This window comes from Sprattus sprattus, assembly GCF_963457725.1.
Source record: "Sprattus sprattus genome assembly, chromosome: 14".
Classification (NCBI taxonomy): Eukaryota; Metazoa; Chordata; class Actinopteri; order Clupeiformes; family Clupeidae; genus Sprattus; species Sprattus sprattus.
The window spans coordinates 11,565,567-11,579,275 of NC_137912.1; the positions used below are offsets into that span (position 1 = coordinate 11,565,567).

At 40.8% G+C, this 13,709-nt stretch overlaps 2 protein-coding genes across 2 annotated transcripts in view; both read right to left on the minus strand.

Moving 5' to 3' along the window:
- LOC308374885 (CD48 antigen-like) overlaps window positions 1-7,060 on the minus strand; it is a gene marked incomplete at both ends in the record, with an annotated part of 39,583 nt that extends 32,523 nt beyond the window's left edge. The window contains one exon of the mRNA XM_080850846.1: window positions 7,000-7,060. Within this exon, the coding sequence (XP_080706972.1) occupies window positions 7,000-7,060 (61 nt within the window). The remainder of the gene's footprint in view (window positions 1-6,999) is intronic.
- Window positions 2,903-6,363, minus strand: LOC308375227 (CD48 antigen-like; the record flags this gene model as incomplete). Its single annotated transcript, XM_080851319.1, has 4 exons — window positions 2,903-3,165; window positions 4,880-5,176; window positions 6,222-6,256; window positions 6,350-6,363. 4 exons carry the CDS (start codon window positions 6,361-6,363, stop codon window positions 2,903-2,905), a joined length of 609 nt encoding a protein of 202 aa, XP_080707445.1.
- Window positions 7,061-13,709: the final 6,649 nt, after the last annotated feature.

The following is a 13,709-nucleotide window of genomic DNA, read 5'->3' on the forward strand; positions in this document are numbered from 1 at the left end:
GCTTCCTGCTGATCCAGAGAGTGACGGGTCGGCAGTTTGGTTCTGATCCTCTGCTACTGTGTTTGTTTCTTTCTCATTTCCATTAGTGTTTCCAGACTGTCTGGGAGATCCAGAGGAGGGATTTGCATGTGGGCATGTTGAGGAAGTCTCAGCATTGTTATCAGAGTGCAGACTAGCAGGTTTATCCTGAACTAAATTTGAAGATTGTCCATCTAAACTACCCCCTATCCCTATTCTTTCTGTCTGCCCTTCATGTGTCAGTGTATTGGTGATGTCGTCATTGCTGAGCCTTACAGTGGTATCCATTTTGTCATCTTGAACATCACCTGTAACTCTATCCTCAGTATCTGAAGAACTGTCATAGGTATTTGTTGCTGCTGTGTGAGTAGCTTCACTGCCTGTTATAATTGGGTTTCCACTTGAATCGTCTCCTACATTCACACTCTCATCCAGCCTTTCACATGATTGTGTCCCTGTGGCATCAGTGCTGACATTTCCTGCTGATCCAGAAGGAGATTTGTTGATGGTGCTCTGGTTTTGTTTCACTGCCCCTGTGTTTGTGCCTCTTTCATTCTCACACGTGCCCTGCACGTTCCCCATGTGTAAACAAGGGGTCTTACTGTCATCACTAAATGACTGATCATCGTCTCCAGACTGTCTGTGTGATCCAGAGGAGGGATCTTCATGATGATTAGGATCAGCACTCTCATCAGACCTTGGTACAGAGTCTGATTCTTTATGGGGCTGTTGTTCATCATCTACTGACTTCCTCACACCACTCACAGTATTTACCTGAGCTGACAGTAAGTCTGGCCTTTTCTCTGGACTACTTCCTAATTCCGTTGCCCCTATTAGTTTTTTATGGTCTTGAACATCACCTGTAGGGTCACCTTCATTGGAAACAACAGAAGTCTTTGTTCTTTCTTCAGCTGTGGGATTGCAGTTAATTTCTTCATGCTGTTTCACTCCATCATGAATAGCAGGTTTATCCTGAACTGAATGTGTGGATTGTCCATCTAAACTACCCCCTTCCCCTAATCTCTCTTTTTGCCTTTCATGTGTCGGTATATTGGTGACATCATCATTGCTGAGCCTTACAGGGGTATCCATTTTGTCATCTTGAACATCACCTGTAACTTTATCGTCAGCATCTGAAGACCCGTCACAGGTATCTGTTCCTGCTGTGTGAGTAGCTTGACTGCCTGTTATAATTGGTTTTCCACTTGAATTGTCTCCTACATTCACACTCCCCTCCATCCTTTCACATGATTGTGTATCTGTGGCATCAGTGCTGACATATCCTGCTGATCCAGAGGGGGATTTGCTGATGGTAGTCTGGTTTTGTTCTTCTGTTACTGTGTGTATCCGGTCCTTTTTCATGGAACCAAAATGGGTATTGGTTTCTTTTTTCCATCCTTTTGGACTTAATAATAGCAGTGTGACATCAGTGCTGACATTTCCTGCTGATCCAGAGGGGGATTTGTTGATGGTACTCTGGTTTTGTTTCACTGTCCCTGTGTTTGTGCCTCTTCCATTCACACACGTGCCCTCCACGTGCCTCATGTGGGAATCAGGGGCCTTCATGTCATCACTTAAAGCATCAGCGTCTCCAGACTGTCTGGCTGGTCCAGAGGAGGGATCTGCATGATGATCACGCTCAGCACTCTCATCAGTCTGTGGTGCAGAGTCTGATTCCTTATGGGGCTGTTTTTTGTCATCTTCTAACACTCTATCACTCCTCGCAAAATTAACCTGAGATAAAGGTGAGCTTCGATGTTTCTTTATAACACTTTTTTGGTTATAATTTTGTATTAGGCCTTTAACAGTTGTTGGGCTCTCTGCAGCCATTTCATCAAGTTGTTTTCCATTTCCTTGAACATCAACTGTAGGTTCACCTTCATTGGAAACATATGAAGAGTTTGTGCTCTTTACAGCTGTGGGATGGCTGTTCATTTCTTCATGCTGTTTCATTCCATCATGAATAGCAGGTTCATCCTGAACTGTCGGTATATTGTTGACGTCATCATTACTGAGCCCTACAGTGGTATCCATTTTGTCATCTTGAACATCACCTTGAACTCTATCCTCAGCTTCTGAAGACCTGTCACAGGTATTTGTTCCTGCTGTGTGAGTAGCTTGACTGCCTGTTATAATTGGTTTTACACTTGAATTGTCTCCTACATTCACACTCTTCTCCAACCTTTCACATGATTGTGTATCTGTGGCATCAGTGCTGACATTTCCTGTTGATCCAGAGGGGGATTTGTTGATGGTACTCTGGTTTTGTTTCTCTGTCCCTGTGTTTGTGTCTCTGTCATTCACACACGTGCCCTCCACGTTCCTCATGTGGAAATCAGGGGCCTTAATGTCATCACTTAAAGCATCAAATTTGTTTATAAGGTCTTTAACATCAGCACGTTCATTTGGAGGTTCATTTTCAACTAATTTTTTGACCAATGGTACAGTCTCTGTGCTCTCTTCCTTCTCTTTGTTTCCAGTTGTCTCATGATTTTTCTCTTCTTCAGTGTGTTTCTTCCCTGTTATTCAGATATAAATACATTACATGATGAATTTAAGGGAATCTTCAGTCTACATATTTAATCACATATAATAGTTTGTATTTGTAGAGAGTTACCTTTTGATTTATTCTTGTAGCAGTAATAGACCAACCCAGCAGCACCAATACAAATAACTCCAATGACTCCAATAACAGCAGACACTACACGTAGGATGAGCTGATGATCTCTTGCGTCTACAACAGAATGACTGTTATTGTTAAATCTGCTTTGAATGATGAGGTGTTTTTGTTTAAATTTCCATGTGGACATGTAACATGCAATAACATGTTCAAGATGGAACTAACAGCAATACCATCATGCTTCCATGAGAGGATCATAGATAGTTATATCATGAAATGGAAGTAATCACCTGAGGTAAAGCAGGCACTGGCATGGTAGGTCACACTGCTCTCACTAACTGTGTTGATCACCACACAGGTGTAGACTGAGTCCTGGTTCTCCTTACTGATCTGTGGTCCAGTCTGACCCCTCATCTCTGCAGTCTGTAGTCCAGGCCCAGACCAGCTGTAGTCTAGAAAGTCACCCTCTGCCTCACAGTGTAGTGTTGCATCGCTTAGGCAGGTGATCTTTGCTTCAGTGACAGTGTCTACAACAAACAGATGAAGTATTTTGAGACATTACAAGACAGGGAGGAAAGGGCATTTAATGAGGGGGATGTCAATATTTTTTTCAACCCTCTGATTTTTGTGTGATATAACATCCCACTAGCACAGTGGCGGTTCTACATGGAAATACGCCCCGGGCGAGACCCCCCGGATTTATATATATATATATTTTTTTTTATTATAACTAAATAAATGAAAGATAAACTTTGCACAATGGCACAAATCATTTTAGAGAACTTTAAATAACACACTTAAGGCAATCAATGGGAATAAACATGCCCTTACATGCCCTTACTGCCTACATGCTAAATATCTGTCATTAGACGCTATGTTAACTTCTTTCAGGGAGGAACAATTAGCTGCTTGGTTACTGCCTAGAATTCTATGCATGCATTCAACTTATTACTGGTAAACTGGCCCTTGGTGACACATCATCGTTCAGTTTTACCTATTTGTATATAAGCCATTTCACACAATTCAGAAAAACAAAAAACGTGCAGGAATTATAGGCCTGTAATTATAATATTATGAATGTGCGTTTTTTGGAGAAAAAAAAAGTCGAGGTGTGACTATAGCCTACAGTGGATCCCCCCACCCCCCCACTTGTCCGTTTCAGTTGGGAGACACTGAGAGGTCGTTTACATGGAGCCTAGTTTGTCAATCTGATACGGATAGCTAATACAGATAGCCCACGAACACTCTCTATCCGCACCTTGTTTCCGCAACGATCGCAGTCCGGGGTAGAAAGTGAGTAGATTTGAATCGGTACGGGGGCTGGTGTTCGTCTGCACGGTTTCACGCAACCTGATGACGTCACTGCCCCACGTGATATTTTCCGCCATCTCCAACCAGTATATATATAACTTGTTCTCCCTCAAAATCTCACTCGTGGTGGGCCTCGAATTCACTAACATTAACCCAGTTCATGAAAGAGATGAACTTTTCCCCGCGCTCCCTTCCCCCTTTTCACACATAGACGCACCTTCTTAGCAAGCAGGGGCGCAAGCAGGAGCGCCTGCAGCGGCAGGGGGTGCCAATCTGCCAATTCCCCACACAGTGATATGATAGATAATAGAAAACCGCTTCGCAGCTCAGATTATTATTATTTTTTGGTCGTGCCGCCCCCCACGTGACTTGAAAAAGTCCCTAAAACCGCCACTGCACTAGCATATTCATTTGGAGGTGAAAGATCCAGTACAGTGTTATTACAAAGAATGCATTTCTCACAGTCAGAATCTTGGCGAATATATTTACTAGATCTTCATGTTTACAGTATAAGAATTATTTGTATTACTGCTTGAATTGTTTGTGAGTCATAAACATTCATCAAACTGAACCTGAATATTATCTTATTTAACATCACATACATTTTATACACATACACAAATAGAGGTATTTTTGTCAACAATTGACAATCAAAATTGGTCCAGTATTGAATTAGAACGCTATAACTGGCAACCACAAGATGGCTATACGATGTAATCCCATGTGGCAAGATTCTGCATCAAAGAAAAACGCTTTTTTCGCATAATGTTATAATAAGTGTCTGGCAACATGCAAAGAATTCCTATAGAGATCGACGTGTGTCTGTTTACCTCAATAACTGTTAAGATACTGTAGAGAATGACTGTTCCCCTTTCAGAATGGTTGAGATATCAGCACTGAATCAGAGTGAAATAAGCTTGTTGTGCTTACCAATTACTTCAACGTTGTGCTGTATGGGGTAAATCTTTTTTTGAATGATAACTTCTGCGTCATACAGTCCACTGTCATCTTTGGTCACATTTTTAATGGTTACATCCCCAGTTTTTACGTCCAACTTAATCCGCCCCTTGAATTTCAAATATTCACTGAGGATTGCAGTCATTGTGTCCCACTCCACCATCTTGTTGCCTTTGTGCTTCCACAGAATGTCTTCTATCTCTCCTTCAACCAGGGGCTGTAATGTCACTATTCCATTAGTGGCAACATTGATGGTTTTTGAGGATGTACCTGAAAAGAACGGATATTATAAATCATGTGACATGTGACATTAAGTGTGAGGTCTCTCTCTTTTGTGCATTCAATTACTCAGCTAACTATGTTTTTGATAAAACAATGTGCAGTTATGCAGTTATTCCGCAATTGCTAAAAAGTCCAAATTCAAGTAAGGCTTCTAAAACTGATTGTTCTTGGGGCTTATTGCTTAATTTAACAACAGTTTAACAGTTTAAGCTGCATGAGCCATACAATCAGATGAGCCAAGTGAAAGGGAATGAAATTACAAGAACCATTGAGACCATTAAGATTTCACATATTCCAGTTTAAAGTAATATTATGCAGCAATTTTACCGTAAAATAGCAGTTTCGGAGGATGGCGTCTGTGTCACTGCCACATCACACCTGGTGGTCCGGTATTGTAACATGTAACTTTGGGGTACAGGGCCCAAGACCTCTTGGGAGAACTACGTAATGATTTATTGCACCACCTCACGCAACAAACAACTAGCACTCTGCACAACCTGAAATCTGCAACTTCAGGGTGGAGCTCAGTAGCAAAAAATACCAAGTCTTGGTAATAGGGCTATTAAATCGCTCTCCGACAGCTGTCTTTTTGCAGTAGTAGTTTGCAGTATTCAGCAGTGCATTAAGCAGCTAGATTTTTTTCTTTCCTTTTAAAAAAGCCCCTTGTATGTATGTATATGCATAACATGCCACACTACAGTTTAACATATTATCTCATAAAAATGTCAAACTCTGACTTTAGTGTCTGCAAATGGGTACCACAGGAAAATAAGAAATGTAATAAAGTTGTCTGGAACTACCTTCATGTGACCTAAGGTAGGTAAGGCTTATTTACAAGCAGGCCTGTCATGTGTTTCGCTTGTCCTGGGGACAAAGTCCCCCCACACAAACCCCAACCGCAAGCACAGACCACCGACTGGTAAATAATTCACATAGTGCTTGTTCCATTTGCGCTGCAAAACAGCTCTCCTCTCTGATGCAACTATTTACATTACATTTTACATTTTGTTAACATATCAAGCATAGCGCCTACCGTAAAACAGACTGAAAATAATGCAGAAAATGGTCCTTATCTTCAGAAATATCTCAGTAATGATTTATGAGAGTGCTCCTGGCTGTCAAAGTCAAAGTGCAACTAAGAACTGGCTAATTTGGCCACACCTCTGAGAGCGCATTAAGCGCAAGTACTACTGGCGATTTTTTTGTAGCAAAGCAAAGCAAGAAGTGTTACAACTCTACCCAGTCTCATCCTCAGTACTCCACTTCTTCAGCAGCCTCAGACAGACAAGTCCTATCTCCACTGATCTTGTGCTTGCATGCTTGCCAAACTTGTTGCCTCTCTTCCGCTACCAGTTTCACATACTTTCGCTTCCTTCTTTCAAATGCATCTTCTATCAAATCTTCAAAGTGAATTGTTAATTCAATAAACCAAACAATGCGCTCACACTCAGAATACAACATGATGTCTTGTCTCATAGTAGTCACAGTCATAGTAATACACTGTGGAACTTATCTACTGACATCAGCCAGCAATCAGCCAGATACCTTAAACATTAAGCTACACACTAAATTTACTAATCATATATCATGATAGTGCAAAACTTTTCTTCATACAAATTGTGCACTTTATTCAGAAAGCGGTTCGGTAAGAACTGAAAGGAACCTCCACAAGTGAACAGGGGGCCAGTTCCATAGGATCTAGGGCATTTTGTTCTATGCGAGTCCACAAATTTCAAATCAGCGTTCTCAACATTAGGCTTTGCATTAAGCTTACTAAAAGTGAAAGTTAACATATCAACCATATCACTTACCATAAAACAGAGTAAAAATAATGCAGAAAATTATCCTCATCTTCGGAAATCTCTCAGTCATGATTGTTACGTGCTCCTGGCTGTCAAGGTAAAAGTCCGTCTACAGTATGGACTGAATTATTTTGCCACACCTCTGAGACAAGATAAGCGCTGTTTTTTTAAAACCGGTTGAATATTTAACCCAGACTGGGTAAGAGTTCAGTTGTAACATCTGATGAAACTCTCTTTAATGCTATGTTCAACATTCATCAAATTTGTAACAGCCAGATTCTGCTACTTGTAAGAGAATAGTTTTGTACTCTCTGCGTGATGGTTTAGGACTTGGAAAAGTTCGCCAGTACGAAGATTATGGTGTAACAAGGTAGAGCTTTTCTTGATAAGTTGAAGCACAAATACAGTTGAGTTAACAGGAGATATCCGGAGTCTGATCTGTTACAGAGAAAGTCTCAGTTCTTATAGCCTATCTTTTATTGCTGTCATCTGTGGGCTCCTCGTGGTCAACAGGTGGGGGTCATGGGATCCCTACCCTGGTGTATCTGTTGTTCGCAGAAATAGACATTAATGTCACATATATTGTGTGAGGCCTCTGCACCTCTGTCTCTCAGGGAGTAGCTGACCATGTTATCTCCTTAGGGACCTTCAATGTATCAAGAGTCACATTCTCTCCTGTCCTGGACAGCCCTCTCCTGTCCTGAACAGCTAGAAGCTACTGTTGTAATGACCTGACCTTTCTAGGCCTGCTTTTCCACTCAAGGACTCTGGTTTCTGAACACATTTCAAGGATTGTACCTATTCTTCCTAATAAACCTATACTGAACTGAAATTATCTTACATTCCCTCCTTTGATCTCATGTATGAGGTCAACAACACATCAAGCAAAGCACTAAGAAGCCAGGTTACATTTCGGGGTGTGTCCTTATTATGCTATACAATTACTATCAAAACACCCTCTTAAGCCACTAGCACAGCGTAAGCAATGAACACTTCAAGTGCTACCTCGTCATCGGGATATCTGCTTCTCCCACAGATCATCCATTCCACTATTAGCTCAGTGGAACTGCCAATGCTTTTCTCGAGAGGTCACCCTCGAGTCGCAACTTTTCCGTGTCTGAACACCTAGTCTTATGAAAAAAAACTAAATTATAACAACCTCTATGTTTGCTGTGGACTAGAAACAGCTCACTGGGATTAAGATGGATAGGGACAGAGGAAATAGTTGTGTAATGGTTCTTTACAGTTTAGTAGTTTACTCACTGGGATTACGCTAAGTGAATATGTGTCTGGTTACACCAGGCTACAGGTAATGGGCCTTGATCCAAATAGTATCATTAAATCACTGCTCTTCATTTTCCAGAACAAACCAGTGATAAACAACATCAACTATCATAGCTATGCAGATGACACCCAGCTCTATATTTATTTATTACACGGCTCTTTTTAATGCTGTAGAGTGCTCCATTCACTTGAATGGGGCTTCCCAAAGTTCTGCGACAGTTATTAACCGATAGCTTCGCGTCGGGGTGCTGTTCGCCCTGTCTGGGCTTATTTTCCCGACAATGACCTGTGTTCTATACATTATCCCTTACGTAACACCCAACAACTACAGCTCTATTGATTGTTTGAAAAATAGTTTTTCTGATATAAATGTATGGATGTCTGATAGAGAAGTTGTAATGAAGACATTGTTATTGTATTTTAATCCGCTTGCTTTTCCTGTGTGCTGACAGGCTGAGGCCTTGACTGTCTTGTTGAGGCAAACCACCTGTTTTTGTACTGATTATCATGCACACTGCTCAACTCTCAAGGACATATTCTGAGATCACTGCTTCTATAGCGATGGGACGGGAGAATACCGCCCTGTTTTTTTCTACTCACATAATGCTGGCTGCGCCCAGCTCATCTTTGGAGTTTTTTCATGATATTTGGTTGTGACACATCTCCCTCTTTTGCAAAAGATATAAAAGTACTATTTTAAATTCTGATTGCTGGTCTCTGTCTCATCAATATAAACGTCTGAATATAATTTATCTAACAATGTCACAAAACTTTCTACAGCTTAACCAAGATAAAACAGAGGTATTAGTCAGTGGTGAAAAAAACGAACGAGAGAAACTATCTGCACATTTAAAAACACTAGCACTTAACACCAAGCACCAAGCCAGAAACCTAGGTGTCATATTTGACTCAGATCTCAATTTTGAAACGCACATCAAAAATATAATTAAAACATCTTTTTATCACCTAAGAAACATTGCTAAGGTGCAACCTTTTTTTCTCTCTCTGACACTGAAACACTGAAAGCACACGCTTATCACCAGCAGGCTACACTACTGTAACTGGCTTTTGCCTGGTCTACCAAAAAAAGCCATTAGTCAACTACAAACAATACAGAATGCAGCAGTGTTAGGGCTCAGTGGAGAGCACACATCACACCAGTATTAAAATCACTGCACTGGTTACCTGTTAGTTTCAGAATAGATTTCAAGATTCTCTTACTATTCTATAAATCACTCCATAGTCATGCACCTGAATATATAACAGACATGCTCACAAGGTGCACACCCAGTAGATCCCTGAGGTCCTCTGGCACGGAACTCCTAACAGTTCCACAAGCCAGGACAAAGAGACATGGGAAAGCAACTTTTAGTTTCTATGCCCCCAGCCTTTGGAATACTCTGCCAGAATACCTTAGAATGGCTGAAACGTTGGAAACCTTTAAACATACACTTAAAACATACCTCTTTGATCTCGCTTATCACTCATTGTAACATGTATCTGTTTACTTATTTGTGTTTGTAATAAACCGCTGTTAACCTTATCATGATATTAGAGCTTAATTACTTAGCCTCCCCTTAACTGAAAACAAATATGAGCACGTACACTACCGCTTTGTCCCTATCCTTCTTGGGTGGGAGCAGGGGGGTGAGACAACAATGCCAAACCCGGCGTGGAGGTTGCCCTGCCCTGTCTGGTGGCGCGCCTCTCGTCTCTCACTCCTGTGATGCTTTTCCATGGGCCACTTGGTGGATAGGAAAAGTATGCTGGTGTGAAGATAGTTTAATTAACCACAGTTCAACCTAACTGTAAGGAAAAGATAATACATGACAAATAGGAAAGGACTCTGAGCCATAGCTTAGTCAACAGGAAGGTAAGAACAAGGTAGAACAGTTCACCAAACTGTTAGGAAAGGCAAATTAGTCTCATAATTACAGCACATTAAGGACTTTCTTAAAGCAGCATAACAGAGGAATTGCTAATCGCTGACGAGATGCTAGCGGCTTAACCTAGCGAAACCTGTTTGAATGTTCTTACTTAGATATTATAACAAACTAGTGAGTCAACAACTTTCCTAACACAGTCAACCATCAAGCACATGGTTGTTTTGCTTGGTTTATTGTAGGTAAAATAAAGGCAAGCTGGTCTCAGGTAGCAAAGTAATGCGAGATGCTCTGGGGTAAATAGTGTTATTGAGGTATTTAATGCAGCGTAAGTCTGTGACTTCAAAAAAGTGTCCGGGTGACGTAATTCTAGCGTTGGTATAGCAACTGTCACTCAAAAGCCAATATTACGTCACCCGGACACTTTTTGGCGCCCGGACACTTTTTACCATGACAGTGCCAGTGTGGTTAGTACGTCATTGCCTGACTTATTTATCTCTGCAAAATCTGTGTGTCCTTACAAATGTTTGTAACCCACCCCAGCAGCTGTCTCTTAGTTTGACAATAACCGTGCTGAGCAGTCCTTTACGGTGCCAGTGTGGTTAGTACGTCATTGCCTGTCTTATTTATCTCTGTGTGCCCCACCGTACAAATACAGTTTGATCTGATAAAAGGGTCCAAGTGCAACAACTTTTCTAACCTCCTAGGCAGGAGTCATTGTACTCAGAATCAGATTCTATAGCCTATATTTCAAAATGAAACAATTTATGAAATAACCAGTTAATCACTCAAATCACTGACTGGCAGTGTACGTATCTGTAAAACAGATAGCTTGATCCTCAGAAATGATTTAAATTTCGTCTGTAAATTTGCAACTTTGCCAGATGTGTAACAAAGCAACAATGCACAAACTAGAACTATTAGCAATATATCCAAAAGAAAGTAGTGCTATTATTAAAATAGATTTTGTTAAGAAAAACTGTGGTGTCAGGAATACAATCCTCATGAGAATGATGGAAATTATTTTATCCAAATAAATCAAGCTGAAATTTATGAAAATATATCAGGTTGAAATTGTGATTATATTTGAACTTAGATTATAGTCATGGTATAGCCAGGTTTCCGGAGCCCTTCCTGGAGCCTTGTTAAGAATAATATTTCACACAGGATTTTTCATGACTGAATGACCTCTTTGAATCACATAGAGGTCTTTTTGTCCACCTCAGATTCTGACATCAATACAAACCTTACTTTAGCTTTGGTGTGAAGGTAAAAAGTCAGGAACCACTTACAAAGAGATTTTCTTCCATTCATGCACTTCATTTGAACTTTTTCTCTTTCTCAGCAGATATTCTCTTCATGCCCTCAAACTTCGTGAGGCTGAATGTTTGAAAATCTCCAGGTCTCTTTTCTTTCTTTTTCTTTCTTTTCTGTCAGAAAAATAGTATCAGTTCAGCCAAAGCTCAAGTCCTAGGAACCAACAAGATCCACAGTATCAGTCAGCTCACCCCACAGCCTACTGGCAATGCCCATAGAACTCTGAGATCAACCATTCTGCTGCAGGGGACGAGATGGGATCCAAACTGTCCTGCATTTACTGACTGGTTCTGATCTAGTAACAGGTATGCTGCATGCTATCTTTATTGTTGTTTTGATATAATTGATTTTGTCTTGATTTTTACTTTGATGGGTGTGTTTTCTGTGCTCAATTATATTTAATATTTAAAAGTGCTTAGAGGCTAGTATAACAGCTTTGCTTTAATGTGAAAAGAGGTTCAGCATGACAGTTGAAGCATAGATAAATGTTTTCTGCATACATAGAAAGACTACGGTACATTCATTGAAGCATTTCCCTCTAGAACACAAAATTCAGTACCATGTGAGATATTACACTAAGTCCGTATTCAAACACTTTTTAAAGTCTGTTGCACAGGGTGCAGTCCTTTTGGTCTCTTTTCAAGGAGACAAGAGAAGGGGCTCAATCATGTGAACAGTAATATTTTCAGCATGGCAGGCCATACCATCCCAGTTCCCTGCTGTCGCGGCACAGGTCAGCCGCATCTTTCAAAACTGTGGATCGTGTGTTCATGGCAATGACCCCTGATGCTAGTGTGTCCATGGCAACGACCCCAGATGCTAGTTTCTGTGTGGAGGTCAGAGTAGTGTTAGGGAGGACTTCAGGCATTACACCTCTCCAGCTAGGACTGGGACATATCAGGGAAGAATGGCGGTTATGGCAGGTAAATGGGATTCTGTTCGATAACAACATGTTAAATAGAGTCTGGGCTGACACCCTCAGAGCACTGTACATTTCGTTCCTTATATATGATTGGATTTTTGGTACTACAAAAGCTCATATACTCACAGAGATTTATAGTTGAGTCTTCTTTACACGAGACTGTTTTGCCTAAAAGCCTGTAGATATACTGTGCATATTTGAAATTTTGCATTTGAATGGTGAAACATCTGTCATATGTGGCCTTGTTTGAAGTGTTCACAAACTGATGCCGTCCTAAGCCAAGCACGTGTTTTGTAACAAGTATTGGAACATTTCAGTATTCTTTGTGTAAGCCGTGTAAAGAACACCTCGTAGCTTTGTGTCATTACCCTCACTGTGTAGAGATGTTCATTTATTGTGCTTTAGTCAGGTTCAAAGAAGAGAGACCAGTATACAACATTTATCCTGATGAATCAAGAAAACCCTAAAGCCAAATTGCACAATCAAGGTAAGAAAAGGGACATTCATATACTTGACTTGAAAAATATTGTGCTTACAGTAAGAATCTAAGTTTTCAATGTTCTGAGGCAGGTGAAAAGTTGGTTGTAATTTGGGTTGATTTGATGGACATCATCTTTCCATCATTTCTTTATATATTACTTTTATCGTATATTGGCTTTTTATTGAAATATCCTTTTATTCTTAAAAAGGATTTTTTTCATATCCCATTTCCTTCCATGAGAACTCAAGGAAATAGCCTCAGACCAACTATGTTGTGTTCATGTTTGACCACTAGATGTCCTGCATCACCCTGCTTGGTTTTATCTTTATTTAATCTTGGTTTCATCTGATCCTCGCTCTTTTATTTCCACCAGGCATGTCTGTGCGTGTGTGTGTGTGTGCCTGTGTGTATCTGTGCGTGTCTGTGTCTGTGTCTGTGTGTGTGTGTGTGTTTGTGTGTGTGTGCGTGTGCATGTGTGTGTATGTGTGTGTGTGTTTGTGTTACTTCACACAGTGCAGCCAACTGTGTAAACTGATACTATACTATTTTACCTTTTTATTATCCTCCTGTTTTATCACCACACAAAGCCACATTGCCGGAAGAAATCCATAGTTATAAACCACACCTCTGGCAGATGGCGGAGGAGGGAAGCAGGGGATTCTGGGAAAACACTTGATTGATCTGAGGGGTCCAGGCCTTGGCTTGGACTTATATGGTTTTCGTGTCAAAGGAGGGAAGACCACACAGTGTGTTTTATAAACACAGTCCCTCCACTAGCCACCCCTGCTCTGGGGATTCTACTCTTCCCCGACACACAGGCAACTGCATGCAC